Genomic DNA, 25091 nt, shown 5'->3' with positions numbered 1-25091 from the left:
GTTTGTTTGTTTGTTTTGAATAAGCTCTTAAGCTATTTACTGAACATATCCTTAAAAAAATAAAAACTAATTTAAACCTAAAATTTACCTAAGCTAAACAAACAGCCCAGTAGGTTATATCCCAAGGCAGGGGTGCAAAGTTTCAGCCACACCTTCATGTTTACAGAGGACCCTTGTTTAATGAACTTTGGAGATTCAATAAAATGTTTATCTAGCTTTTAACCTATTCACAGAAAATTGTATGTGAAATATCTCCTCCAGATTTATTTATTTTTTGAATTAGAAGGGATGCAGGTTGTCAGACAATTAATTACACCAATAGTGGCTTTTAAAATATTGTATACATTTGTTAGTTTGTCACTATGCTTAAAATAGCCCTTGTTCTTTTGTAACAGCAAATGGACTGTCTCAAATGAGTGTTTCAGCGTAATCCAATTCACAAGTGTTTACAGGTGTAAGAAGTGTAATTTGATTGTCTCATATTAAAAAAAAAGAGCAGCGGGGGGTTACGAGGACTGATTGACTTGAACCGGTGGCCATCTACGGAAAGTTTTATGGTTATGTAACGTGAGTAAACATCGCAGACCGGCCGCGGTCTCTGTATATGTTCGGAAATACATATTTGGTATGTTCTCAAAATTACTGCCCGCTGATTGGTGGAACTGAACGTTAGGCCCCGCCCCCCGGCCGTTGATTACCTTTTCCACTTCCCCTGCTCGGTTCCAGTAGTTCTCCACCCACCAGCCGATAGACAGAGAAGACACCGCTCGACCGACGCTCGTCCCTCGCTCGAAACATATGGCCAAAACAGCCCACTTTCTTTCTTATATCGTTGTGCCCACTACTCTTTAAAAATTCCGCCGAAAAAGAGAAGACGATTTTCCAAAACATTCTGGCCGTTATCTCACGTAAGTACAGCGGAATACTTGGGTTGAGTTCCTTGGATCCAGCAGGCGGACGTAACATGGCGGGCTGCTCTTTCTGCCTTCTTGCCACACATGACAGACCGATTCATTGGATTTTGTGTTTTTGTGTTGCCTTACGACTGACTGTCAAGCTGCTATTACATACATTAGGTGGCCGTAGGTCCTGCTTTTAGTTTTTAGCCGTGTGCTGTTGATGTTTGTGCGAGGGTTAGTGTGAATTACAGCGTTAACGTAAGCTTCTTGTATCGACGTGCTGTCGGCAGCCAACTCAACGTTAGCAGGAATCTCTCTCAGCGGCGCGTTTCCTCCGCCATGGCCTTATATATCTATATATATTCACAGAAGCGGGACTTTAACGTGTTTAATGTAACCGGTACTGACATTTATACGCTGTAGTTAAGGTCTCCTGTTGTGTTATGGTGACGCATCGCAATAATAATACCGCTTTTGTCAAGTTGTGACAGTATTGTGGCGCCTGCAATGCGCATGCGCGGCCTGTGTATAGATAGTTACCGCATAATCTAACAGTGATTAAAAACAGACGGCTGGAGTAATACAATTAATAGGTAATACTATTCTGTAATAAAATGCTTTTGTATTAGTTGGAAATGAAAAGTACAAGCAACATAAATGGGCGTGAACGTTACTTAACACATTGTTTATGTCAATGAAATACTGACCATGGTGTCAACAAATGTTAGCCCACAGGTGATAGAAGTAGACTTTGTAGTGACATAGGGATCAAATTGATTGACTTGTCTAGTAGTATAGCCAAAGGCATTTAAGTTAGCATTTTATTTTGTTTGTGATGTCCCTTGAGTGTTGAGAGCTAATATTATTTGTTTGTCCCTCAGGGCTCCCCTGTCTCTGTACAGGTGTATGAGCGATACCCGGAGGGGCTAGGGGCAGCTCTTTACCGGGAGCACTTTGACTTCAACGCTGAGCCACCTTGGGATCCTAGCTGATAGCGGGACAGGTCCATCTCCTGACTTGTCCATGTGAGTGACCCACAAACACACAGGCACACACATACACCCGTATCAAAGTCCAGGATCATTGTGTTCTGTGTAGAAACTGCTGTATGAGTAAACACACGTTTTTGATTTGAAGTGTTGAGAAGCCAGTTGATTTAAATAAAAGCTCAGGGAAGAGTCTGAAGCCAATTTAAAAATATTTTGAGTTCAGTGTTTAAACCCACTATATAACAGTATGTGAATACGAACAGTTTACATTCATGTATGTGTAACTTATTTTTGAATAGTGAAGATGTAAAATAGCATGTGATCGTTTTTGTTTTGTAAATGATGGTAAAGGAATTCAGTGTGATGATATTAATTGTAATGTTTCTTTCTCTCTCTGTTTATTTTTCCAGTTTGTTGCATACCGGCAGGACCCATTGGCTCAGTCGTGACCCCTTGACTTGTTTATCTGTTCTTTATGATTGTCGGCTTAGCGGAATACGGTTGAGATGAAAGGACTCGCTGACAAACCCAGCTACATAATTGAACTCCTGGAGGGAGGAGTGACCCTAGAAGATGTCATTGATGGACACATCTATGAGCAGGCTCTGGTCAGTTCAGCTCGTAGGCCTTGTAGTATCTTCCTGAGTAAACTCGCTAGTGATTCAGATATTTTGCATGAAACTTGTGTTAGCGCTTTAACCTGGTACTCGGTACGTTTTCTCTGCTTTACGTACTCTTGTGTTTACAGGTGGAGAAGAATGCGTTTGTGGTGGGTGACCTCGGTGCCCTGATGCGACAGCATGTGTGCTGGCAGAGTGTTGTGCCAGAGCTGCAGCCCTACTACCCAGTCAAGTGCAACAGCAGCCCTGCAGTCATCCAGGTGCTGGCCTCCTTGGGCCTGGGTTTCATTTGCAGCAGCAAGGTAAACTTTGGACTTCACAGAATCAAATTCAGTCAGCTTTGAGTCATTCGTTTATTTATTTTTAACTGCTCACTGCTTCATCCTCTTACGTTAGCTCTTGACATTTTGGAGCCATTACATTACAAGCACTCAATTGATTACTGGTCAGCTGATTACTGCTCTCCTCTCGACTTACGCAACACTTGATGCCATTTTTATTGTTTTGATGCAGCTTTCAGACTTTGTTGCATATCTAACACGTGAGTCCTCTCTGCCGTAGGCTGAAATGAACCTGGTGCTGGACCATGGCGTGCCACCAGAAAACATCATTCTGTCAGGTGTTTGCAAGCAGCTGGCGCACATCAAGTTTGCTGCCAAGAACAACATCCAGCATCTTGTGTGCGAAAATGAGGCAGAGTTGTCCAAGATTTCCCGCCTGCACCCTAACGCAAAGTATGTGGTCAAGTTAGGCTGAAAATGTTTTATTTGTTTGTTACCATTAGTCCTCATGACTTTCTGTAAAACTGACTCTGAATCACTCTCTCCCTGTGGAGGTACATTTATTTCCCCCCTCATGTTTGGATCCCAGGCTGATGGTTTTTCAAAAATCTTTTGTAGGTTGCTGCTGCAGTTGACCACTGAGGCTCACGCAGCTGAGACCAGCATGACCTTCGGCTCTTCTCTGAAGAGCTGCCGGCACCTGCTGGAGGCAGCCGTGGAGCTAGGGGTTCAGGTGGTCGGGGTAACCTTCCACATTCCCAGCTCCTGCCAAGACCTGCCACAGGCTTACACCCATGCACTGTCAGATGCCCGCTGTGTGTTTGACATGGGGGTGAGTAAATATCTCTTCTATTTAGTAAATAAAGAGTATTTTCAGAAACCTCAATGCCTTTTTATCTCTTGATTAATCATTATGTGGCTGTTTTTGTGTTCAGGTGGATCTGGGCTTCAACATGAACATCCTGGACATTGGTGGTGGATTTACTGGCTCAGAGTTTCAACTTAAACAGGTAAGTGATACACAGCGGTGATAACTGATGACGCATAGTGGAAGCTCCGCCATGTGTAGCTGAAACAGAACTTTTTAATTTAGAAGTTTTCAACGCCTGTAAACAAAGTTCTTGCACCACATTTGTTTTCATCAAGACCCACTCTCATATTTACTGTAACATTGTATGAACAGGTTGAGTCTGCAGTCAGGCCGCTGCTGGACGCTTACTTCCCCCCCATGTCTGGTGTGCAAGTGTTGGCTCAGCCCGGCAGCTTCTATGTGGCCTCAGCTTTCAGCCTGGCAGTCAACGTGATCGGCAAAAAGGTGTTGACCCACCACTGGGACAGTCTGGCTCAGGGTGAGTTGTCTGTTGGTTTTTTTCCCCTATATTTTTTGTCCTGTGTAGTCTAATTAGATCTGACTCTAGCACATATTTCTCTGCACCCCGACTCTGAATATATGTGGGTCAATTATTATCTAACATGATTATATGTGTTCTCATATTTGGTATTTAAAGATTTTTCACACACATGTCTGTTACATAATTATAACTAATCCCTCAGAGGTCAAGTCGCGCTTTGGGGACCTCACCTCAGTTTCATTTCTGACATGGTCACCCACTGTGTTTTCATAGGTGAAAACAATGAGGATACCGAGTTCCTGTACTACATGAATGAAGGTGTCTATGGCCCATTCAGCCACAAGCTCCTGGGAAACTCCATCGCTGCCCCGTCAGTGCATAAGGTTAGTAGGTCTCCACCCTAAAGTTAACCCTATTCAGGCCTGAATGAGACATCTGATAGTGGCTCCAGTTCTATTGGGAAAAAGGGGGTCATGCATTGTGGGTATTTCAGGAAGTTGGATTAGCATCGCCTCAAATATACTGACTCATATAAAGAACCTACATTGAATCCGGGGTTTTGCATACAAAGTAAAGTTATTTCAAACACATCCTGTTGTCCTGATGTGTGACATTTCTTCAAAAGGTCAGTGGCGACAAAAAACAAATAAAACAACAACAAAAAAAACAGCCGGTTGCTACCTAACTGTTCTTCCTGCCAGATCAGGATATTGCATTTCCTCCTCTGTGCTCTGTTTACCTCACACACAAAATAACTACAGGTTTTCAAGATTACATAACACACAAATGGTTAACTATTAGGGTCAGGGGTAAGTAAACAGACAAAGATGGCAGGTGGTGTTGGAACTGTGCTGTGGTGCTTCAGGGTAGTAATTCATATCATGCATCACAGATGGCTGGGTAATGGGTTAACAGTACTTTTTACCTGAATCTTTTATAGTGGGCTTCAGCTCATGATAGGTATCGCCTCCCGTATTGCATAGTATAATTATATACCGTACATTTGGGTAGAGGTGTATAAAGTACTTGGAAAAAAACAACTAAGTAAAAGTACAAATACCATAACTGAAAATTACTTTGGTAAAAGTTAAACTCACCCATAAGAAAATCACTTGAGTAAAAGTCTTAAGGGGCGTTCACACCGGAAGCGATAGACGCGAATGGAGCGGCAACTCTACATTGAAAATCAATGTAAATGGCGCGATGACACGCGATTCAGGCGGAGGCGGCGCGAATGGAGCGTCTAGAGCGATGAGACGCGGCGCGAATGAAGCGGCGCGAATAAAGTTGAAAATATTGAACTTTTCAGGCGGCATCGCGCCGTGACATCCAATCAGCGACGAGTTCAAGCCGACGACGTCACTTCTCTGTATGGTTGTTTACACTCAGAACAACATGAAGGAGAAGCTGATTGTATTTGAGCTGTGTGTGGGCACCGCTGCCGTCTTATACACAGAGTGGACAAAAAAAACAACAACAACACACACACACACACACACACACACAGTGAACCCAGACACGACGGTGGGTGGTTTTCCGGTGTTTCTGAGACTTGTACAGCAGTAGTACAATGCAGCAACGGTGGTGATATGAGCCACGATCGACGTGGAAAGAGAGCGGGTTGAGATCACCGGTTTTCAAATGAACGGGCGGAGCGTCTAGCGCGAATGACGCGATGGACGCGAATGATCCACAATGACCAAGCGGCGCGATGGAAGCGTCTGGCGCCATTATATTCGCGTCTATCACGTCCGGTGTGAACGCCGCTGTAAAGTAGCTCACATTAAATGTACTTAAGTATCAAAAGTATCTTGTGAAAAAATATACTCGAGTATCAAAAGTACAAGTAAAGTACAAAGTACGCAAAACAACCAAAAATGGTTTTCCCCTTCTTCTCTTTATTTCACTTTCAGGTGAATAAAATAGATGTGGTATGATAAAACGAAAACAAAAAAAACCACCCGAGCAAACATGTGGAGTGAGGGAATCAAGTGTCTCGTGTCTGCCTGAGAACATAACTATAAATAAAGTGTCTGTCTGCCTAAGAACACAAAAAAGTGCCTCCTGTTAACGTTAACTGCGCAGGTAGCCATGTCGATCTCCGCCGCCCAGCGCATCCCGCCCTTACCTCTAATCTTAGCAAGAGTACCGTACGTTGTTCTTCTGGTCCTCTCGGACACGCCCATTCCAGATAATCCTTTGATTAATATATTTCTATTTGAATTTGTAACGAGGTGGTAAACGTCAAAGTAATGGAGTAAAAGTATATATTTAACTTTTACATGTAGTAGAGTAAAAGTTAACAAAAATCAAGCAAAGTACAGACCTCTGCATTTGGGTTAGCACTGTCATTTAATAAGACAGAAGGTCTCATTTAGTTAGGGAAGAGCAAGTCCCTTTTCCTTATTGTTGCTTATTGGATTTGATGACACTGTTTCCTCTCTGCAGCATGTGCTCTGCGCCGAGCAGACGGTGTATCCCAGCAGCCTGTGGGGCCCGTCACTGGACCAGCTGGACCAGGTGGTGGAGCGCTGCCTGTTGCCTGAGCTCAGTGTAGGAGACTGGCTTCTCTTCTCCAACATGGGAGCGTGCGGCCTGGAGGAGTCTTCATGCCTCTTCAGCTCCCCCCAGCTGCCCATCTACTACACTGTCTCCACCTCTGACTGGTGAGTGTGCAGCGAGTCGCTCTGTGAGGGTCCACCACTAATACGTACAGACGTCAGGGGCGTCGTGTGATGTTTCTTCAGAGAACTGATCTCGGTGTTTGGTTTCGCCCACAGGTACGAAATGCAGGAGGCCGGTGTGGCACTGGACAGCACCATGAAGAATTTCTCCATGGTCCAGTACAGTGCATAACTACCTTTTGCCCCTGTCCCATATTATGTTGCACGGATCCTCCTCAGCCTCTCCTTCCACCGTGTGAGCACAGAGGGTCAGCGTGGCGTATCTGGGACAAGGGGCTAAATGTGGTCAACATTCCAGCCACCATGGAAAACGCAGTGTCCTATCATTTCTTCCAGGAATTAGATGTTTTTTTTACCTCTAGAAATGGAAAACAATTGGTGTTTGATACCTCAATTGTCTAAATTTTTATCTGGAAGATAATCTTCTTACTTTTGCTCCTCCCTCCAATGGACTTCGAAAAAAAAAGTCTTGTCAGCTAAATGAACTCCAGGCCAAGCTCGTATGACATTATGCAACAAAATGGACGACTCTTTGGAGATGGGACCCCCCCGACATGTTTGGGGTGGTTTTGTTTCCTAAATAAAAATCCAGTTTACAAAATGCACAATTGATTTAAATCATATTGATCACCTGTTGACAGTCGTGTAAATCCTGTACCTGTTCAATACACAAACATTTTGTCTGTAGATGATTTTTTGAAGTGTTTAAAAGAATCGATGCCTTGTGTGGATTCTGTACTTCAGACCCCTCACTTTGCAGAGTTTAAATGAAATTATGACAATGATGTAACCTATTTCTATATTGCAGTTCACCTCAATGCATTTTTATTTATTGGATTCAGATATTACTGGGGGCATATTTAAAGCTCCGTCTTTAAGTGTGGTTTGCCCAGGTATTATGCTGTGGCCCATTTAACAGTGTTTTCCTGATTAAGATATTGATGTGTTTTTTTAACGCTACATGGATATAAGTGTGCTGTGATTGCCATTTGTGACCTCAGTGGTTTCCCTTTACTCGAAAGGCTTGAAGGAATCACAGTGGGAGACGCTCTCTACACTGAGTCAGAGCTTGAATACAGAGAAGCTGTACACCTAAATGCACTCCTTATCTCTAATAATAGGGCGAGGTTAATCTGGTCTAAAATGCACAAAATCTTCTGTAGGTTAAAAAAATACTGTGACATTTGACAGCACTGTCCTGGTTATTTGTTAGATCCTCATGTATTAGTGTCCCCTGCCATGGGGTTCGGTCCATGTTCTCCCAGATACTGAAAAAGCAGCACATTTCCTGACACATGCTCAAACTTAAGTGATTTGTATGCAGCTGGTATAGACTCACATGTCTATATCCCTAAAGTAGAAGACATGCTAGTTGTACACAGACCTCTCTGAGGCAGTGCAAAGTTGCAAACCATAAATACAATGCCAGACAATTCCTCATACCTCTCAAAAGTTGTGAGGGACATACTGCACAGTCTCTTGTACAGCTAAACCGCTCATGTCTATTGATATTAAAGGTGACCTGACTTTACTGCAGTTTTTAAAGAATCCTGCCCTTGTGTTAAAAATGACTAATGTATTAATTACTTGCTTGTCTAAGGCACTAATGGACCATAGCCTGTTTTGACTGTAAATTGTGCTTGTTAGTTATGAAAGTGATTAATTTAATACATTTCTGATTGAAATCATTTTTCTTGTCTGTGTGTGATCTTTGGCTTTGTAAGGCGCAACAGTTGAATATTACAACAAGATAAAGTTTTCAAAGTAATTGAAAACAATTGTGGCATGCTAAGGAACTAATGTCCTGAATGAAATAGTTAAATTTCCTGAAACAGCCTCATAATAAGGATTTAGGGCTGGTTGGGGTCAGGTAATTCAGTAAAAGTGTCAGACTTATGCAAATATTATAAACTTTTAACTACACCTCTCTTTGAAATTGAGTTATCTCATTTTCTCTGTCACTTTAAATAAGACACCACCAATTTTATTCAAAAAGCTACCCTCAACACAGAAATCTGTTATATTTGTATATGTTTCGGGCTGGTTAATAAATTTGTCACGAGGAAAAAAAGGGATGTGGCACACTCTTCTTCCCCCTGACGAAGACCATGTTTGGTCGAAACGTTGGTTTTTAACACAGCTTGAATAAATATTTTTGCATCTGAGGCTACGAGTGTGCCACATCCCTTTTTTTCCTCAGTTCATTTTTTGTTTGTGAGCACCTCATCAATACAGGTGTGCGCTCTCCTCCTCTTCAAAGTAATAAGTTTGTCATACCAGGGAAGTAGTCTTTTTACTTGTGTTGAATTCAATAGTATACTATTTTTTAGTGTTTTCAATGATGACTGCTTTTATTGTTACCAAAAAATCAATTCTTAATCATAGGCTTTCAATCCGAATACAAAATACAAAGAAATACTGTACAACAATATTAATCTTATTGATTAGTGTAATTTAACCGAGCATAACTGGAAAGAAAGATTAAAACATTTGTCACTGGTTTCATTTAAGTCAGAGTATGCTCAAGGATCAAGTATCTGGGCTGTCAATCACACTCCAGATATTTAATTGATTAAATATTAAATTGATGTAGTGAACTCAGCTCCTGCAGTGTTGTTAATGAACACTGGCACGTTTGCACACTTTGATGACACACAAAACATATGATGAACACTTTTATTACATTGTAATTATCAAAGCGCTCAGCATCTATTATGCTCTCTCCACTCTTTTTGTACCTGTGCATCAAAGTATGTAATTAATTATATACATATTCCTAAAGGCCTTTTCAAACTAAACTCATTATTACATCAGCTTTAGCTCCACTCTGAACCCTCAGCATCATTAACATATAAAGTAAAATATTTACATACACATGTAATGTAAGTGCAATGATTTCTACCACAGAAATTGGCTTCAAAATGTTTATGAATTACTGCCACTGAAACATTTCCTGGATATTGTTCAAGAGAAAGGATAACAGTCGAGTCAGTTGTTGCTCTTGGAGGAGTCATTATTGCTTCAATCAAGCGCCTCATTCACATACTTGAGTTTGGCGCTTACTGCATATAATGGTCAGACAGTGTGCTGCAGAGTGTACAGTGGTGATAGTGATGATGAAGAAAGAGCAGGCAGCTTTTAACAACAGCACCGAGTGAAACAACGGCATAGAAACAAATAAAAGGTTTTGCAATTACAAGATGATAGGGTTGCAATTATCACAATTGAGGGTAACTTTCTTGATTCACAGCCTGTTCATGTAACAGAGCAGTAAGTCTGAAAGCACTCAGGGTTGTTGAATCTGATTGGTGGACTGTTCATTGGTTTAATTGCGTAATCTGATATTGGTTTGACAAGAAGGAATCTCACTGGAAGAAATCCCTTTATTCACTACTAAGTGGGTTTAGACATGATGTAATCCAGCTCTGTTGTCCTTCAGCAGTCTTACCTTCGGGACATGGCTGTTCTGCCTTGGTGAGAAATGCTGCAGTGCAATGTGCTGCAGTACGGCCACAAAATTTCACTTTACCCCGTCTGTCTGTCTGTCTGGGTTATTACTGTTATTGCCCCAGGAATCCTATTGTCCTGGTTTGAATTGTCTGACCAGAGGGCACAGTGGTTGACGTGACCTTATTAGTCAACTTTTACTGTAAATCTTTAATGATACAGAATTTCAATTCGAGTTGAGATGTGACAGGTAACCAATGTCAACTAAGCGAGGTGGCATGATGACTCGTCAAGGCACAAACTGGTGTGAATAAGATAATGTATGGACAACTCGGCTAACATTAGGGCGTAATGAGATTCTTCGGAAATCAGAAACACTTGTACACTGGTGCACTTGATTGTCCTAGACGAAGAAGCTTTGGACTGGACTAAAGTCACATTGATGCTTTAACGAAGTATCGATTTGTCTCCAAAAACTGTGACCTTGTTTCGTAAAGGCCAACAGGTGGCTTGACCTTTGCTCAACTTGTAGGAGAGCGAACACATAGGGAAGTTGTTGGCTGGGAAGGCTGAACATAATTGTTAATTTAAAAAAAAAAGAAGACATAAATTAACTTTTATCTATAACTGATCATAAAATTGTAAAAATTTATTTTAGCTATTTGTATAAGTGACCACATGGTCGTAGCTAGCCTTATCGTTATTGTTGTCTTTAAACATGACAAAAAGTCCAAGCACTTTATGCTATGCTAGCCCAGACACATCTGACCTATCAATTTCACTTCCTCTCCTATCAAAATGGCGGATCCACATGATTGGCTAAAAAAAGTAGCATGATATGACGTCACGGCAGAGGGACCGCCCATTTAGCTCATTTTCTCGACATCTCATTGGTTACCCTTAGTCATGTACCACGTGACTGCCAGTGGGGGTCGCTGTAGCCACGCCCCCTCTGCCTAGCTATGTGGTGTAGAGCCCAAAAATCAATTAACAAGTTAGTTTTTACATGAAATTCAAAAAGTGCCTGATGAAACCTGTCACCTGAACACAGTTTGACAGCGGCTGACAGTCGAGGTGCAAGGAGAAAAAGTTATTCAGTTTTTAGGGTGAGAGGCCTCCCATTGGTCAGTTTGTGCAGTATGCAAATGAGGTCGACGACGTCACATCCTGAAGTTGAGCGCCATATTTTTCCTCAATAAGGGGAAGAAAGGGACAAAAGCGGACCAAAAATAAATTATCTGCGGAGGGGGTTTGTACACGCCACCTTTCGTTTTGTGCGGTGTTGTTCCTAAAGCAGCTATACACGCGGAGGATGCTCCTCGGCTGAGCGTGTGTGTGTGTGTTTGTATGTGTGTGTGAGAGTGTGTGTGTGTGTGCAGCAGCGCTAGCAGCGGACGCAGCTTGTCGACACACAGTTGCGGGCCACCGGTGGAAGTGGAAAAACGTCGGAGGCGGCAACGCAACAACTAACGTTAACTGGAAAATCAGACGAGGTAAATATCCGTGAGGAGGCTGAGGGCATCCTCCTCACGTCGGGGGAGGCGGCGGCGGCGGCGGCGGTGGTCGGATCAGTGACCCCGGCTCGATGCTGTCAGCCGGAAACCAGGGGGCTATATGATGAGCCCAATGTGGGCAGCATATACACACATAGACGCACACACAGCAATGTTAGCTCCTATGATGAGCGTGTGTGTGCAGGGGCAGGTTACAGGTAGAGGGTATTTAATCCACATGCACACTTTACCCAACGCGAGGCAAAAGTTTCCACCTCGCTCGTCAGTAAATCGCGGTTGTTGTTGTTGTTGTTGTTGTTGTGTTTCTTCTTTTTCTGTTGTGTGCGTGTTGGGGTTTAACGTGAGAGATGGTTAAAGTGAGATCAGCTGTTGCACACTGTTATGAAGTGTGTGTGCGCGCTCCCATGATGCGCACATGTAGGGATAATGAATAATAACATCATGTAGCGGTTCAACCGTGCTGTGATTTCATCTAGAGAGGAAACTAAACTACCATAAAGACCGGGGATGTTATCGCAGACCTGTGCTTCACTATTTTTCTATTTCATGGTCGCTACAGTATATTTATAAGTTTCTTTTTGTCTTTATGCAGCATGGCTGTATGCAGTGGCGCACCCTTGGCATTAAATGTGTTCATTTATGATCAGAATGAGATGGTAGTTTACTGAAATCATAATATCTTGTCGATATACCCACTGTACAAATTAACTCACCACAATTGTCATTGTTTTCAGTACTTTCCATTTTCTCTCTGCTGCTCTGTTTCATCTATTTCTCATGTGGCTATAATAGTTATGTGCTACAAATACATAAAGTAAACATTTAATTCAATCTGTTATCATTAGAGTAATTAATTTGTGTTGATGCTCTATGACTTCACAATACATTTCATCTTGTTAGGTATAATGTATCAGGTACCGGTGGGAAGCATTGACAAAATCAGGAAGGCACGCAAGGCAGTGAAAAACATCCTCAGCGAGATCGGCCTAGAGGACTGCCAAAACCTGCTGAAGGTATGTCTCATATTTGAAATGAAGTAAATATGTCTTTAAGATATTGGTCTAACGTGCAGTTAACAGTGGCCATAAGCCATAATTTTAGTTTCTAGTTTTTGTTCATGATTGCCTTTGTTTTTTTTGTCTTTTTGCACTGGCTAATGAAGCTCTGTACTTAATTTTGCTACATATGCATCTATCATCAGGGCATCTGTGCTTGGTGATCCATTGCAAATCTCCCAACTATCATTACAATTAGTAATTTAAATAGTCTTAACATGTCACATTCAGGTTGTAAGTGCCTCATATAACTTATGAAACTGAAAAAATGCATGTTTTTTATGTCCCTTATGAATATGAAGGAAGTTAGGTCTTGCTAACTGAGTTACTTGATATTTAATACTGGTTTCAAGTGACATAACATCAGTCTATACATAGCCAAATTTGTCATGTTGTATTAATCCAGATAACACCATAGCAACCGCCATGTCACAGTAAAAAAAAGATAATTCATTGTATAGTGAATAATGTTTGTTAGATTCAGGATATAGTTCTTCAAATACAACCAAACGCATCAAATCAGATTTGGATTTGATGGTCACATTAAAAGAAAGCTGTTCAGAGGGTTTTTCTCTTTAGTTGTTATGGCAACTGGGAGGGGGCTGGGCGATATGATGTCATGTCTACTGTCAGAGATTTTCTGTGGTAGTGAGCTAATGTGGATAATGTTGCAAATCCATGAGCAGAAGCGCTTTATGGCAGTTTTGTCTTTATACAAGTGTGATGTGATTTGTCAGATATTTTCTTTTACATATTTTATCCCAGCTCCAATTAAAAACTCACTACTACACTTAAAATGTTTTATTGTTTTATGGCAGAGATTTCACTCTAGACTCTTGTTGCTGATGGTATGATTACAAGTCAAATCTTGAAGAATGACACAATTTCTTCATTTTTTCTCAATTAGACTGCATCTGGGAGTGCATAGGTTTAACACATAGGTGAAGATCCATTTTTGTGACTCAATTCACATATTCGGTGATGCACTTTAATTTTTACTCGGCTGCTGCTGTAACTTTGCTTTCGCTTTTAGGATTTGGCTTGACAAGTTAAAACTAAAGCCTGTCTGCTGTTATTCCTGTGTAGTAAATGGGTGGAGAATGCAACTCAACACCCAGCAAGAATATAAACCAGCATCTCTAAAACAGTTTACACAAAAACTGCTGTATCAGGCTGCATTAGCTTAAACTGGCACATATCATTATCATACAGTATAAGTATAACATCAGGCTAAACAGAGTCAGGGTGATGCTGGCTCATTAGAAAAAGCTCTGCTACAATAAATGGAATGGAGCCTTAATTCGTATCCTTGGTAACACCTGTATTTGTTTATACTCTCTGAAAAGGTCTATAACACCTTTTGAATGTAGGGTTTTAAATGAACATGTTTTACATTGTACTATTACTTATATTTAACAATTGCTTGCTCATTGTTTACTGTGCAGGATCTCAATGAAGATACTGAGAAAGCCCCAGAAGATGACGAGGCCTTTCTGGAAACTGAGTGGCTTGACTTCACAGATGGATACAGCACGAGACAACAGAAAAAGGTGACCATGACACTGTTGAGAACTTTTAATAATCAACAAAAACTGATCATTAGCTTTGAATAATTGTTAGATAAGACTGATCTGTCACCTTTCTTGTGGATTACAGTGCCCTATCCACAAGTTTCCGAATGTCAAAAACGTAAGCCGGTTTTGCTCTTCCAGTGGAAATGTATGTTTACGTTTCCATGGTTTCCCTAGTTGTCATAGTTGCAGTAAACCCATGGATCTGTTAACGCTGGCTTTTAACAATGGATGTCCATTTGTGTGATATCCATTGTTAAAAGCTGGCGTGATGATCCATGCATTTTACAGATTTTTAATTGAGGAAAAAAAAATCCATACCATGGATGATCTTTTACCACGACTACTGAAACCAAGGAAACGTAAACATTCAGTTCCACCAGAAGAGCAAAACCGGCTTACGTTTTTGACATTCGGAAACTTGTGGATACAATGGGAAAGTTAGATTTGATTCACTGATTTGTAATAGCGGTGATAACTGACTCGTGTTTTTTTTCTACTTCCTCTGTCTATACAGTGGCCTTATCGGTCGCGGTCTCTGTGCTGTACCCTGTGCAAGTACTCATCACAGAACATCTACAACTTCAGGAGTCACGTCTCCCGCTGCCATGGATATGTTCAGTCATTCTGTGCGCTGGCACCCTGCTCTCAGTGCCTCTTTGTCAGCCACCCCAAGACTGTCAAGAAGCACATGCTGTTCTTCCATGCCAAACCCACCAGCCACATACAGTCACAGAGGGAGGCGTCTGTAACCACCCACCGTGGAAACGAGAGGTACCAGTGTCGGAGATGCGGATTTCCGAGCTCCTCTATCTTTGTTATGAAGAAGCACATTATCCTTAAGCACCTGGACAGTTTGGCAGAACAGTATATAGGTTACAGACTACATGTTCAAGGGACTACATCTGTAAAGGTCTATTGCTGCAAAGTGTGCAAGGTGAATGCTGGAAATCTAGACCAAATGCTGCATCACATGCTGGTTGAGCCTTCGCACTATGCAGTCAGCACACAGGTGCAGAGCATGATTCATGAAAACAAGAACTACACCATTAAACAAACGCCCAATGGGAATGGCGTATTTGTGACATTCCCAAGTATCGCTCCTAAACCACAGCAACCTCAAATGTTAAGCGGTAAGTCCTTGGTTTTACCGAGTAATGGTCAAGCCCCGGGGACTGTGGTGACATTACAGCAGCTACAAGCGGCTACAAACAGCGCTACGCTGATATGTACCCCGGGAACAAACCAAGCTTTTCTGCCTCCTCAAGCATCAGCGCTAGTGCAACTAGCTAGCGCTGAGGCTAAAGGTTTGCTCCAGCCTGGTGCGACGATAGCCCTCCGAAGTACTTTGCCCCAAGGACAGTCAATGGTCCAGATCCCCAATGTGTCTAATGTGTCTCTGAAACAGGCACCGATGGCTCTAGCCACTGCTCCTGTTGCCACTGCTGCTCAACCACAACCGACTCCACAAGCGCAGCAGATCTTTGTCCCTTCAGGACTACAGGCCAACGTGGTAGCTGGAACCGGGGCCGTGCCCAAGTCTAATGTGGTTACGCAAAATGCATCAACAAACCAACTCGCCCTACAAGGAACCATGCTGACTTCACAGTCTCTGCTGAGTCACCTGATCCCAACCGGTAACAAGGTGAACGGCATGCCCACGTACACTTTTGCTCCACTACAAGTAGCAGTGCCTGTTTCTCAAAGCACAAGTACCCCTCTCAAGGCTGTTGAGCAAACAAGTAACTCCTCAACTCCACAAACTAAGAAATGGATCACCTGTCCCCTCTGCAATGAACTTTTCCCCTCCAATGTCTTTGACATGCATACAGAGGTCGCCCACCAGACAAAATCTACCACGTCCAAGTCAGAAAGTGTGGCGGCAAGGGCAGCGTTCCTGAAGAAAATGCCCGACAAAACTGTCAAATGTCTAACATGCAAAATTCTTCTGTCAGAAAAGAGTGTCTTCCAGCACCTGCTGCATGGGCTGAATTGCTTGTACTGCTCTGCTTTGTTTTTTTCAATCAAACAACTGACTGAGCATGTTAAGATGCACAATCCCACAAGCAAATCATACTGTGATTTCCTGAGGCAGAAGTACAGGATCTACTCGAAAGGTATCAGTGGAATCCTATTCCCTTACTTCGATGTCAACACCACTGCACCCAAAGAAGTCCTCGGAGACACAGAGGTCAACCTGGCTCTGGTCACAAACTCACTTGACCTGATCTACTTCAAGTTGCAGCCCAGCAGCCAGCCAGAAATCTGTCCAGCGCCTGTGAAAATCAACAACGCCTTCTGCCCCTTCTGTGACGAAAAGTTTCAGAACGAGTCCAAACACCTACAGCACCTGAAGCAGAAACACTTTGTAGCGCCCACCATCCATGCCATCCTCAAAACGGAGGCATTCAAGTGCATATACTGCAACGGGGTGTACACAGGGAAGGTCACCCAGCAGGCTGTGATGCTTCACATCCAGCGTTGCCGTTGTTCACCAAAACAACAACAACCACCACCGCCGCCGCCCAAACCGACAGCAGCAGCAGCACCGGCACCATCACAACCACAACAACCGCAGCAGACCCCAAAACAAGCTCAGATCATTCAGCCATCTGGACTCTACTTTCTCCAAGTGCCACAAAGGCTGACGATGAAACAGACTCTACCTCCAGCACGTATTTTGCCAGCTCCAACCAGAACAGAGCCCCAAGAGTCAGAGGCAGAGATACAGTCCAAGAAGAGGCTGGAGGCAGCGCTGAGGCAGGTCATCGAGGCCAACAAACGCGAACGAGAACAAAAGGCGGCCAACCGTAAGAAGCGAGAGCAGGAGAAGGTGTTGCCCCCGCCAGAGCCCGAGATCCAGAGCGACCCGTCGGTGAAGCTGGTTTTGGAGCCTTCTGGGGTCGAACGCCGCTGCAGCGAGGAGCGCAGAGACTTCATATCTAAATACTTCAACCTGAACCCCTATGCGACCAAAGCAGAGACTGATGAGCTGTGCAGGAGGCTGTCGCTCACTAAGGCAGAGCTGGCGGCACTCTTCAGCGCAAAGCGCAGCAGATGCATGAAGAGTCTCAAGAGGAACACGGCTGCGATTTTCCTCGGCTTCAACATGACCCAAGTGAGCAAACTTAAGCACAACCTCGCCATCCCAGAACAGAAGCCAGCAGATCCCGTGGAGCAGCCGCCCAGTGCTACAGCAGAGCGGTTGGAGAACAGTGAGGACAGACCAGAGCCTATGGACCACAGTGGAAATGAGAAAGTTACAGAGGAGGTGGAGCAGATGGAATGAGTTTAGAAATGTGTGAAAATGTAATAATCTGAAAATGGCAAATAATTAAAAAAAAAAAAAAGGTTTCCCTGATTAAAAACAGAACAAAAGCATATTAATTTGATGATTTTTGGTTTAGACCGTCACTGGAGTTTATCATGTAGTGGATACAGGGTATTTCCTGCATACACCTGTACTTGGGGGCAGTTTCTTAATGTAGCCTTCATTAGTAGTTCTTCATATGACTTCATTATGTTGTCAGTGTCTCCTAATTTCTACATGAATGCAGAGCCACATTGTGATGCTCCCTAACGTATATAATACATAATAAGATTATGGTGCAGACTGTTGAGCTGTAACAGTATTTAGCTGGTAACAATCTCTTATTTTACCATGGGTACTGACTTCAACATAAGCACTCATCAGTGACTAGTAGCTCCCGTTTCGCCCCCTTTATTTATGCCCATTTGTACAAAATTGTGTTTTCATTTCTTCTCTGCAAATATTGAGACTTTGGTGCACACCTCAGTATCGAGTAGGGTTATGTTATTATGCTTTCCTTCATTTTTAAAAAACATATTTGGACCTATTTCTGTCATGCGCACAGCTTCATTGTTTTCTCATTCATGTTTTGTTTGGTTTTTCACATTATTTTCCTCTCTCTGTTGTGTTGGCACAGTTTAAGAGGGAAATGTCTCCTGCTCACCAGCTACAAAAAGTGTTTTGGTGGATGTTCATCTTGCAGTTTCAAAGCCAAATTCGTAGAATGTATAAATGTTTGAGCTAAGAAGTTGCTGGATTTTCTGATTTTCATGAGCACCTGGTATATTATAACTCTCCAACCATGTTGCTTGCATGAGCCTTTGTTTTACTGTCAGATTAAATTTTTATTTTGTGCCATTGTGAAGTCTACATATTTGCATAGACTTGTGGAAATTTAACCTATAGATTCAGAGAAACTTAATTAACTTAGTGTTATTGGGTGTTGATTCTGCCACCATACATCTTCTGTTCTCCTGACTGCTGTTTTTTTGTACTATACTTAAATTTTCTATATAATTCCTAGAGGATAAAAACAATGTTGGGAGAGGTAAAAATTCTCATTCTGTCCAAGACCACTGTGTTGTTAATAATAAAGTGGTTTCCTTTTACGTAAATGGTTAACTCATTTTTATTTTCAATTTGTAATAAACTATAGAGTTTTTAATCAAGCTGTGCTAATGCACTCCAAGGTAGATTTCTTTCCTGTGTAACTGACTGACCTTGAAAATGATGGAAAAACTTTAGTGTACGCTTAATTCCTTTATCAGCGGGAACAAAACAGTTCAAGTAATAATAAAAACAATGGAAGACTAACATGTTTTTTTCATTTGTTTAATATTCCCCCTGAGAAATACTCAAGTTAATCACTTTGCCCACCATGGACATTTTGGTCTTCCATTGTGATGGCTCTAAAATTAAATACATCCGTTGCAATACTGATCAAGTTAAGTGCTTCAAACTAAAGCAGCTCGAAATACAAGATAAATATGTATTGGGGCCAGCCAAATGTCTAATTACAAAAAGCATGAATTGGTAATATGGTACCAGAATCTAGGAAATTGTCACCTGAAAGAAAATCTTAAATCAAGGTCTACTTACTAGCTGTCCCACATTCTGTTTAGTGAGACTCATTGTCTTCAACAAAATAGTGTGACTGACATTTAGTCATTCCAGCAGTAGTATAGATACTTCACCTTTTCTTATACAAGGATTTATGGTGCGTTCCAGGCAGGCTTTTTAACCCAGAAGTCACGACTTCAAGTCACCAGTTACGAGTTTGTAGCGTTCCAGGCAAGTTACCAGTTACGAACTGGGAACTGGGAGTAGATCGATCTAGTACGAGTTCACAGGTGGGAAGTTACGAGTTTGACTGTACGTTCTAACGGGTAACCATAGGAACAGGTCGGAAAAAACACGAGTTACGAGTTGCCTGGAACGCACCATAAGACCCATGTATAGACAGACCTACAGTGGACCTCAGAACAGCTCTCTTAATTGACCTTTTGGTGAGGCCGTTTTTGTTCACTGATGTTTTCAAGTTAGGGTACAAACTTTTATTGAACTGTTATTTCACAGGGGCACGGATTTGGTCGAGGACTGAGGGGCCACTGTAGTCGTTGGTTTGAATGACCTCCAGTCTCTTGAGGTACTCCTCTGGGAGGCCGTTCTGCTCTGCACCCAGGCACACCACCTAGTACAGAAGGCACAGAGAGAGACGTTGAGGAAGACTATTGCTTAGCATATTGCTGTTATAGTACAGTTGTCTTTGACCTAGTGTTTGCTTAATTGGTGTGCACACACCTGTTTGTACTGAGGAGAGGGAGGACAAGCGTGGAAGTTGTTCATTTGATAGGTCCTGCAGAGAATCAGTCCTTTGTCCGTCTCCACCGAGACCTCCAGGGGCGAGTACATGCCCAGGTTCACCCCCTCCTGGCTGAGGACCCATGGAGGAGAAAAAAGCAGCACCAGTGCATTACAATGACCAATGTTCACAGCTGAACTGATTTGCAGCTTTGTGTTTTGATGCCATGTCTCACCTGTCAAGGCTTATGAGGTTTTCGTTGCTCAAAGTCCAGATGACCCCCCACACTTCTGCGCCTGGACAGAACTCAATGGTAGCCACCCCACCATGCCAGGAGTTTTCCACATGTTTTTCCCAAAGGCCAAAGTTCAACTTATAGTCCTATGTACACACACAAACACACACAGTGGCGAGGTAAATGGGGGCCAGGTGGTATAGCCTAGTTCAAAAAGCTATGAAGAGTGCACTTCAGACTTTAAAAAAAAAAAAATCCCACAATGTAATTTGTATTTTAAACGGTGTCCCCTGGTCTGTTCGCTGGGTCACTCTCACAGACCCAATACAGCGATATTCGTCATTTTAGGTTGACAAAAGTCTGAAAATACTACAGCCATATTGGGACATTGCGAAGTACATCATGGCACAAGAAGCGTTGAGTACATGTGTTTCTATGGTAACCTGCCGTTGCGCACCACTGATATGGGACGGCAGTTAAATTGTAACCCGGGTTGTTTAACATGGTAAACAACTGTCAACCAGGCCAGCAGCCGAAATCATCCGTGGACACAGTGTTACAAATAGCTGTTCGGTGAATGGGCTGTATAATCCAAACAACATGACAGTTTATGCGTTTATTGCGTTGTTTAATTTCCCCTCTGAGACATGATTTATGTACATTTCCAGCCGTTAAGCTAACGAATGAATGCGTGGTGGTGGTGGACGGTGCTGCGTTCAGGTGCCACCGGTCCAGTCGGTCGTTGGTCGTCGGGTTTGTAAACGTACAAACGGCTTATAAATTAATGTCGGACAAGCGAGCGTAGCTTATTACAATTAATATATATGGATACTTAGTTAATTAATAACTATTTATACGCACCAGGCATCGTACGTAGTGGTGGTTTTCGTGGGAAAGATCACGTGAAGTTACACAAAAGCAACTCGCTTGGATGTGTGATTTCCAACACGACTTGAACGTCATGTCGATTAAAAGGGGAAATTACACAATATTGTTAATAATTGTTGTATTCTTTAAAAAAAAAAGCCATTGTTACCTTCAGTCGACCCGTGGTGCAAAATATCGCAGAGGGGTTTTTCAGCTGCAGTCTCTCCTTCAACAAGTTGCTCCCAAAGGCGAAATACATGAAGCGGCCGCTGGCAGCAGCGACAGACATTTCTGAGGTTTTAACAACGTCGGCGGCGAAGCAGAGACATAAGAGCCAGGCCAACATGCAGGCCAACACCAGCGGCAGACGTCGGAGGACCGGTGTAGCCGCCAGACTGAGGCCGTGTCTTCGTCCAGCCGCCACCGGAGCAGAGACTCGGTGACCAGCTACAACATCTAGTGAATGAATGGCCTCTACCACCAGCGGTCTACGTTAGAAAGGAAGAAACGAAGTCTGGATGTTTCTGCTACTGCTACCACAACTACTACAATTTAACAAGTTTGCTCACAGAAACGACACTACATCGACCATGTACACAGACTGAGGAAACAACAGAGGTTATGTCTGTGTATTTCATCAGCTGCATGTAGTGTTGTGTTGTGCTATTACTGATGAGAACCAGAAGAGGGCGCTACAGGATTGTGTGTCGTAATGGATGTGACCGTAGAAGGAGAGTGAATAAAGCATGGAAGAAGTGGTGGTGAACAATACATCCATGGTGGTGAAGCGCAGAGAAATTTCTCCGGCTAGTTCTTTACTGCAAAATTACTAAAATAAAAAAATTAAGTAGGCTACGTCTGCTCTTGTGGTTAATTATTGTGTCATGCCACATCAATACTCTGTAAAGTTGGTACTGTCTCAAAGTAGCCTACTTCCAAATCATTGGGCCCATCATAATTCAAGCACTAGTGCATAAGTGCAACAGTTAAATGGATCAATTTCGGACTTAATTATACTAGTAAATATTTCTAAAACCATGATTTTAGTTTAATAAAAAAAACAAAAAACTTCTATTTTACATTTTTTCGGCATTGCTAAAATACTATCCTGTTGTGTAAATCAATTGCTCTAAGCTAATTCACTGAATTGAACATCCTTTTGACAATACCAATACATACCTAGTAAAACACTTGCAGATCTCAGTCATTCCTTTTGCAAAGCTAAAACACATTCTCATACAAGAAAACATAATTGTCAGTGTGATGCACCTGTGATGCATGATGGTAACCACAAAGGGCAAAACATAAACCCAAGTAAAACACGTGTCATCCAATAAACACAATGACTCAAAATTGATCACACTTGTTTCTCTTGATGTGACAACCAATATAAGCCAGATCAGAGTGCAAGAATACGAAGAGTGGTCATTTCTGGTGCATTGAAAGACAATTAGGGAGGCAGGCCAAATAGTCCAACCAAACATGAGTAGATTATCTGTGTCCACCATAATCCTGAGATTTAGACAAGCAAACGGATGCTGGAGCTGGTCTACTTACTGGATTGTTTTATGATTGAAAGTTTACAGTACTACCATTACACTTTAAGTGTAAATAGGACAAATATAGCATGTGACGTTGATGAAGTGCTGTGGCCTGACCCAGCCCAAAGATAAGATGAAGCTCAATGACTGCGTGACCAATTGTGTGCAGTCTTTTGAATTTTCTTTCTCCCCTTTACAATGCATATAGGCTGTAGACTTTCATTCAAGATGGAACATTTTGTTTTTCACAAGTACCTGTTACTATAGTTTATGGTTGATGAATGAGTAAATTCTGAATCCACAGAGTTGTCTTTTTTTCTCTTAACATTTGGAGATGCAAAATCCATATGCCATACTGTAATGTGATCAATAAACATTTCTCCATGAGCCACATGCCCTGAACACTGTGTTTTCCTTTTATTTTTAGTAATAAATGTCATTTGTAAAGATTCTGTGATCATCTGCAGTGTGATCCCCTTACATGATAACAATGATAATAGAAACATTAATTACAATATAATCATAATACAAATTTGACAGATTGTAGGGAAATATATGTATAAAAAAACAGTTGAATGAATCCTGAAGTGTGCTATGTATATTCAGTTAAAACATGTTATGAATATCCATATTTACAAATCTTGTATGTTGATTTCAGAATTATACTTGCATGTTGAGTTTAGGCATTTGTCTTCTGCTGATGAATCTCTTGGATTTCAATGGTATTGGCATATAAAATTTCTGGATTCTCATATATGTTCTCTTTTTGCTTCAGATGGTCCATGATACACTGGTGCAGGAAAACATACTGGGACTGAAAAGAAATTAAAGGAGAATTCTGGTCATTTTCTGAATAACGCTCTACAGCTCTAGGTCCTGGAGTGCTATCATAGGAAAAGACTCAAGAAAAATATGTGCAACCAGGACCTATAAGCTCTCCTCCTGCTAGCTGCGCAACATTGCAGTTAAACAGCAAAGTAATGAGGGCACAATTTTAAAACCGTGACTTTGGCCTCTATAATGCTCAAAATATCACTACACATGCTTTGCAACATCCACCAGTTCCTTACCACACAACACTGACTGTGCATAAACTCTGTTAATACGAGAGAGCAGTGCTACATGTGTGTTTCACCTTCACTGATATGGAAACATTCCCGAGCTCGACAGTTGACTAGTAAGGTCATGTGTAAGGATGTTTAGTTATATTTTGAGCATAATAGAGGCCAAAGTCACAGTTTTTAAGTTTTGCCTCCATTACTTCTGTTTAACTGCAATGTTGCGCTAGGTAGGTCCGGTCCGCACATTTTTTTCTCGGGTGTTTTCCTATGGTAGCACTCTGGGACCTAGAACTGTAGGTAAACACTGTAATCTATGTTAATCTCTTATTTGCCACATGATGGTATAATTTGCATGTTTACCAGACTCAGAGCTTCCCAATCTTAAACTAAAAAAAAACTTAAATTCTTAAACAGCAAGCTTTTGTGTTTGTACTTATAACTCAGTGTCATAAACAATGCAAATAGCCCAATTTTACCTCATACACAATGCAAATAGCTCAGTTTTACCTCTGATCGCACCATGTATGGTCGACTCAGCCTCATCTTGTGCACAACAGCATTGATGCCCACTGCCCTTTTTTTGTCGAGCTGCTGAAGCAGCACATCCAGGGCAATGATAATGCCTGTCCTCCCCTCTCCAGCACTAAGAGACAGAGAAGTAACACAGATAAAAAAAAAAGTCATCATGAAGTAGTGCTGAAGGTTTCCATATCGGTCATTCATTTCACATAGAAATCTTCCACCACTAACCCTCAAACAGCTTAAAGCAGAAGTAAGCGGAATATTTGTGTTAATATAAGTCTTAAGTAGTTATATCTTCCGACAGCAATCACTTATATAGAGTGTTTGGTCCGAAACACGGGTCAGTCAGTCACTCTGCTCTGCTCTGAGCCGAGGAGAAAGCGTCTTGTATACTTCCTTGTATCCTACAACCTTTATCCAATGAGGAGAGAGAACGGCATGAAGGGCTGTGTGTGCAGCCAAGGGATGCGCGTGAATGTGGTGACGTAGGGACGAGGACCAATAGATCCATGACGAGGGCGGGGGCTGCTAACTCCATCGGCTGACAAGAAGTTAGCCAAAACGACCGGATCGCTTACTTCTGCTTTAACTGCTTATGTACATCTAACAACAACAACATCAGGAAACAGAACAAGAATTTTAATTTTAATGGTTGTCAAATGGAAGTGTACGGTGGCCCTGAAGTGCAAAACACAACGACAAATCAGACAACAACGGCAAAAGAGAAAACACAACACAAAAAGAGAAGACACAACGCAAAAAGAGAAAACACAATGCAAAAAGAGAAAACACAACACAAAAAGAGAAAACACAACGCAAAAAGAGAAAACACAACACAAAA

General features: G+C 42.1%; 4 protein-coding genes across 5 annotated transcripts in view; 2 read left to right on the top strand and 2 right to left on the bottom strand.

The window, feature by feature from the left end:
• The first annotated feature begins 727 nt into the window (after positions 1 to 727).
• On the top strand, positions 728 to 8513 carry azin1b (antizyme inhibitor 1b). Its single transcript, XM_085791651.1, has 11 exons — positions 728 to 908; positions 1781 to 1924; positions 2299 to 2496; positions 2637 to 2810; positions 3070 to 3242; positions 3408 to 3621; positions 3725 to 3799; positions 3973 to 4138; positions 4415 to 4524; positions 6590 to 6807; positions 6922 to 8513. The coding sequence occupies exons 3-11, from the start codon at positions 2395 to 2397 to the stop codon at positions 6995 to 6997; spliced, it is 1308 nt and encodes a 435-aa protein (XP_085647777.1). The 5' UTR covers positions 728 to 908; positions 1781 to 1924; positions 2299 to 2394; the 3' UTR covers positions 6998 to 8513.
• A 2889-nt stretch (positions 8514 to 11402) lies between these two features.
• adnp2b (ADNP homeobox 2b) lies at positions 11403 to 18831 on the top strand. The gene is made up of 5 exons (XM_085791648.1): positions 11403 to 11613; positions 11655 to 11765; positions 12687 to 12799; positions 14287 to 14391; positions 14930 to 18831. Exons 3-5 carry the CDS (start codon positions 12692 to 12694, stop codon positions 17699 to 17701), a joined length of 2985 nt encoding a protein of 994 aa, XP_085647774.1. The 5' UTR covers positions 11403 to 11613; positions 11655 to 11765; positions 12687 to 12691; the 3' UTR covers positions 17702 to 18831.
• Positions 18832 to 19038: 207 nt separating this feature from the next.
• Positions 19039 to 21735, bottom strand: ggcta (gamma-glutamylcyclotransferase a). 2 transcript variants are annotated; one of them, XM_085791650.1, is made up of 5 exons: positions 21296 to 21735; positions 20260 to 20405; positions 20024 to 20156; positions 19664 to 19913; positions 19039 to 19421 (listed from the first exon to the last, which is right to left on the bottom strand). In XM_085791650.1, the coding sequence occupies exons 1-4, from the start codon at positions 21470 to 21472 to the stop codon at positions 19788 to 19790; spliced, it is 582 nt and encodes a 193-aa protein (XP_085647776.1). In that variant the 5' UTR covers positions 21473 to 21735; the 3' UTR covers positions 19039 to 19421; positions 19664 to 19787. The 2 variants fall into 2 exon arrangements, with proteins under 2 accessions (XP_085647776.1, XP_085647775.1); XM_085791649.1 differs by having other exon boundaries at positions 19039 to 19435; positions 19667 to 19913.
• A 1368-nt stretch (positions 21736 to 23103) lies between these two features.
• Positions 23104 to 25091, bottom strand: part of LOC146978752 (receptor-type tyrosine-protein phosphatase H-like) — a 39088-nt gene continuing 37100 nt past the window's right edge. The window contains 2 exon segments of the mRNA XM_085790233.1: positions 23104 to 23481; positions 24236 to 24371. Coding sequence (XP_085646359.1) covers positions 23347 to 23481; positions 24236 to 24371 — 271 coding nt within the window. The 3' untranslated portion in view covers positions 23104 to 23346.

The sequence above is a fragment of the Trachurus japonicus genome, chromosome 11, assembly GCF_045865225.1.
Source record: "Trachurus japonicus isolate A0001 chromosome 11, Traja_1.0".
Classification (NCBI taxonomy): Eukaryota; Metazoa; Chordata; class Actinopteri; order Carangiformes; family Carangidae; genus Trachurus; species Trachurus japonicus.
This window is presented reverse-complemented; position numbering and strand designations above follow the sequence as displayed.

Coding starts and splice junctions, on each gene's coding strand:
- azin1b (XM_085791651.1), top strand. CDS start 2,395: ATGAAAGGACTCGCTGACAAACCCAGCTACATAATTGAACTCCTGGAG. Junction 4,525..6,589: donor CTGCCCCGTCAGTGCATAAG/GTTAGTAGGTCT, acceptor TCCTCTCTGCAG/CATGTGCTCTGCGCCGAGCA. Junction 6,808..6,921: donor ACTGTCTCCACCTCTGACTG/GTGAGTGTGCAG, acceptor TTTCGCCCACAG/GTACGAAATGCAGGAGGCCG.
- adnp2b (XM_085791648.1), top strand. CDS start 12,692: ATGTATCAGGTACCGGTGGGAAGCATTGACAAAATCAGGAAGGCACGC. Junction 12,800..14,286: donor ACTGCCAAAACCTGCTGAAG/GTATGTCTCATA, acceptor TTTACTGTGCAG/GATCTCAATGAAGATACTGA. Junction 14,392..14,929: donor GCACGAGACAACAGAAAAAG/GTGACCATGACA, acceptor CTGTCTATACAG/TGGCCTTATCGGTCGCGGTC.
- ggcta (XM_085791650.1), bottom strand. CDS start 21,472: ATGTTGGCCTGGCTCTTATGTCTCTGCTTCGCCGCCGACGTTGTTAAA. Junction 20,406..21,295: donor GCACCACGGGTCGACTGAAG/GTAACAATGGCT, acceptor GTGTGTACATAG/GACTATAAGTTGAACTTTGG. Junction 19,914..20,023: donor CCTCTCCTCAGTACAAACAG/GTGTGTGCACAC, acceptor CTTCTGTACTAG/GTGGTGTGCCTGGGTGCAGA.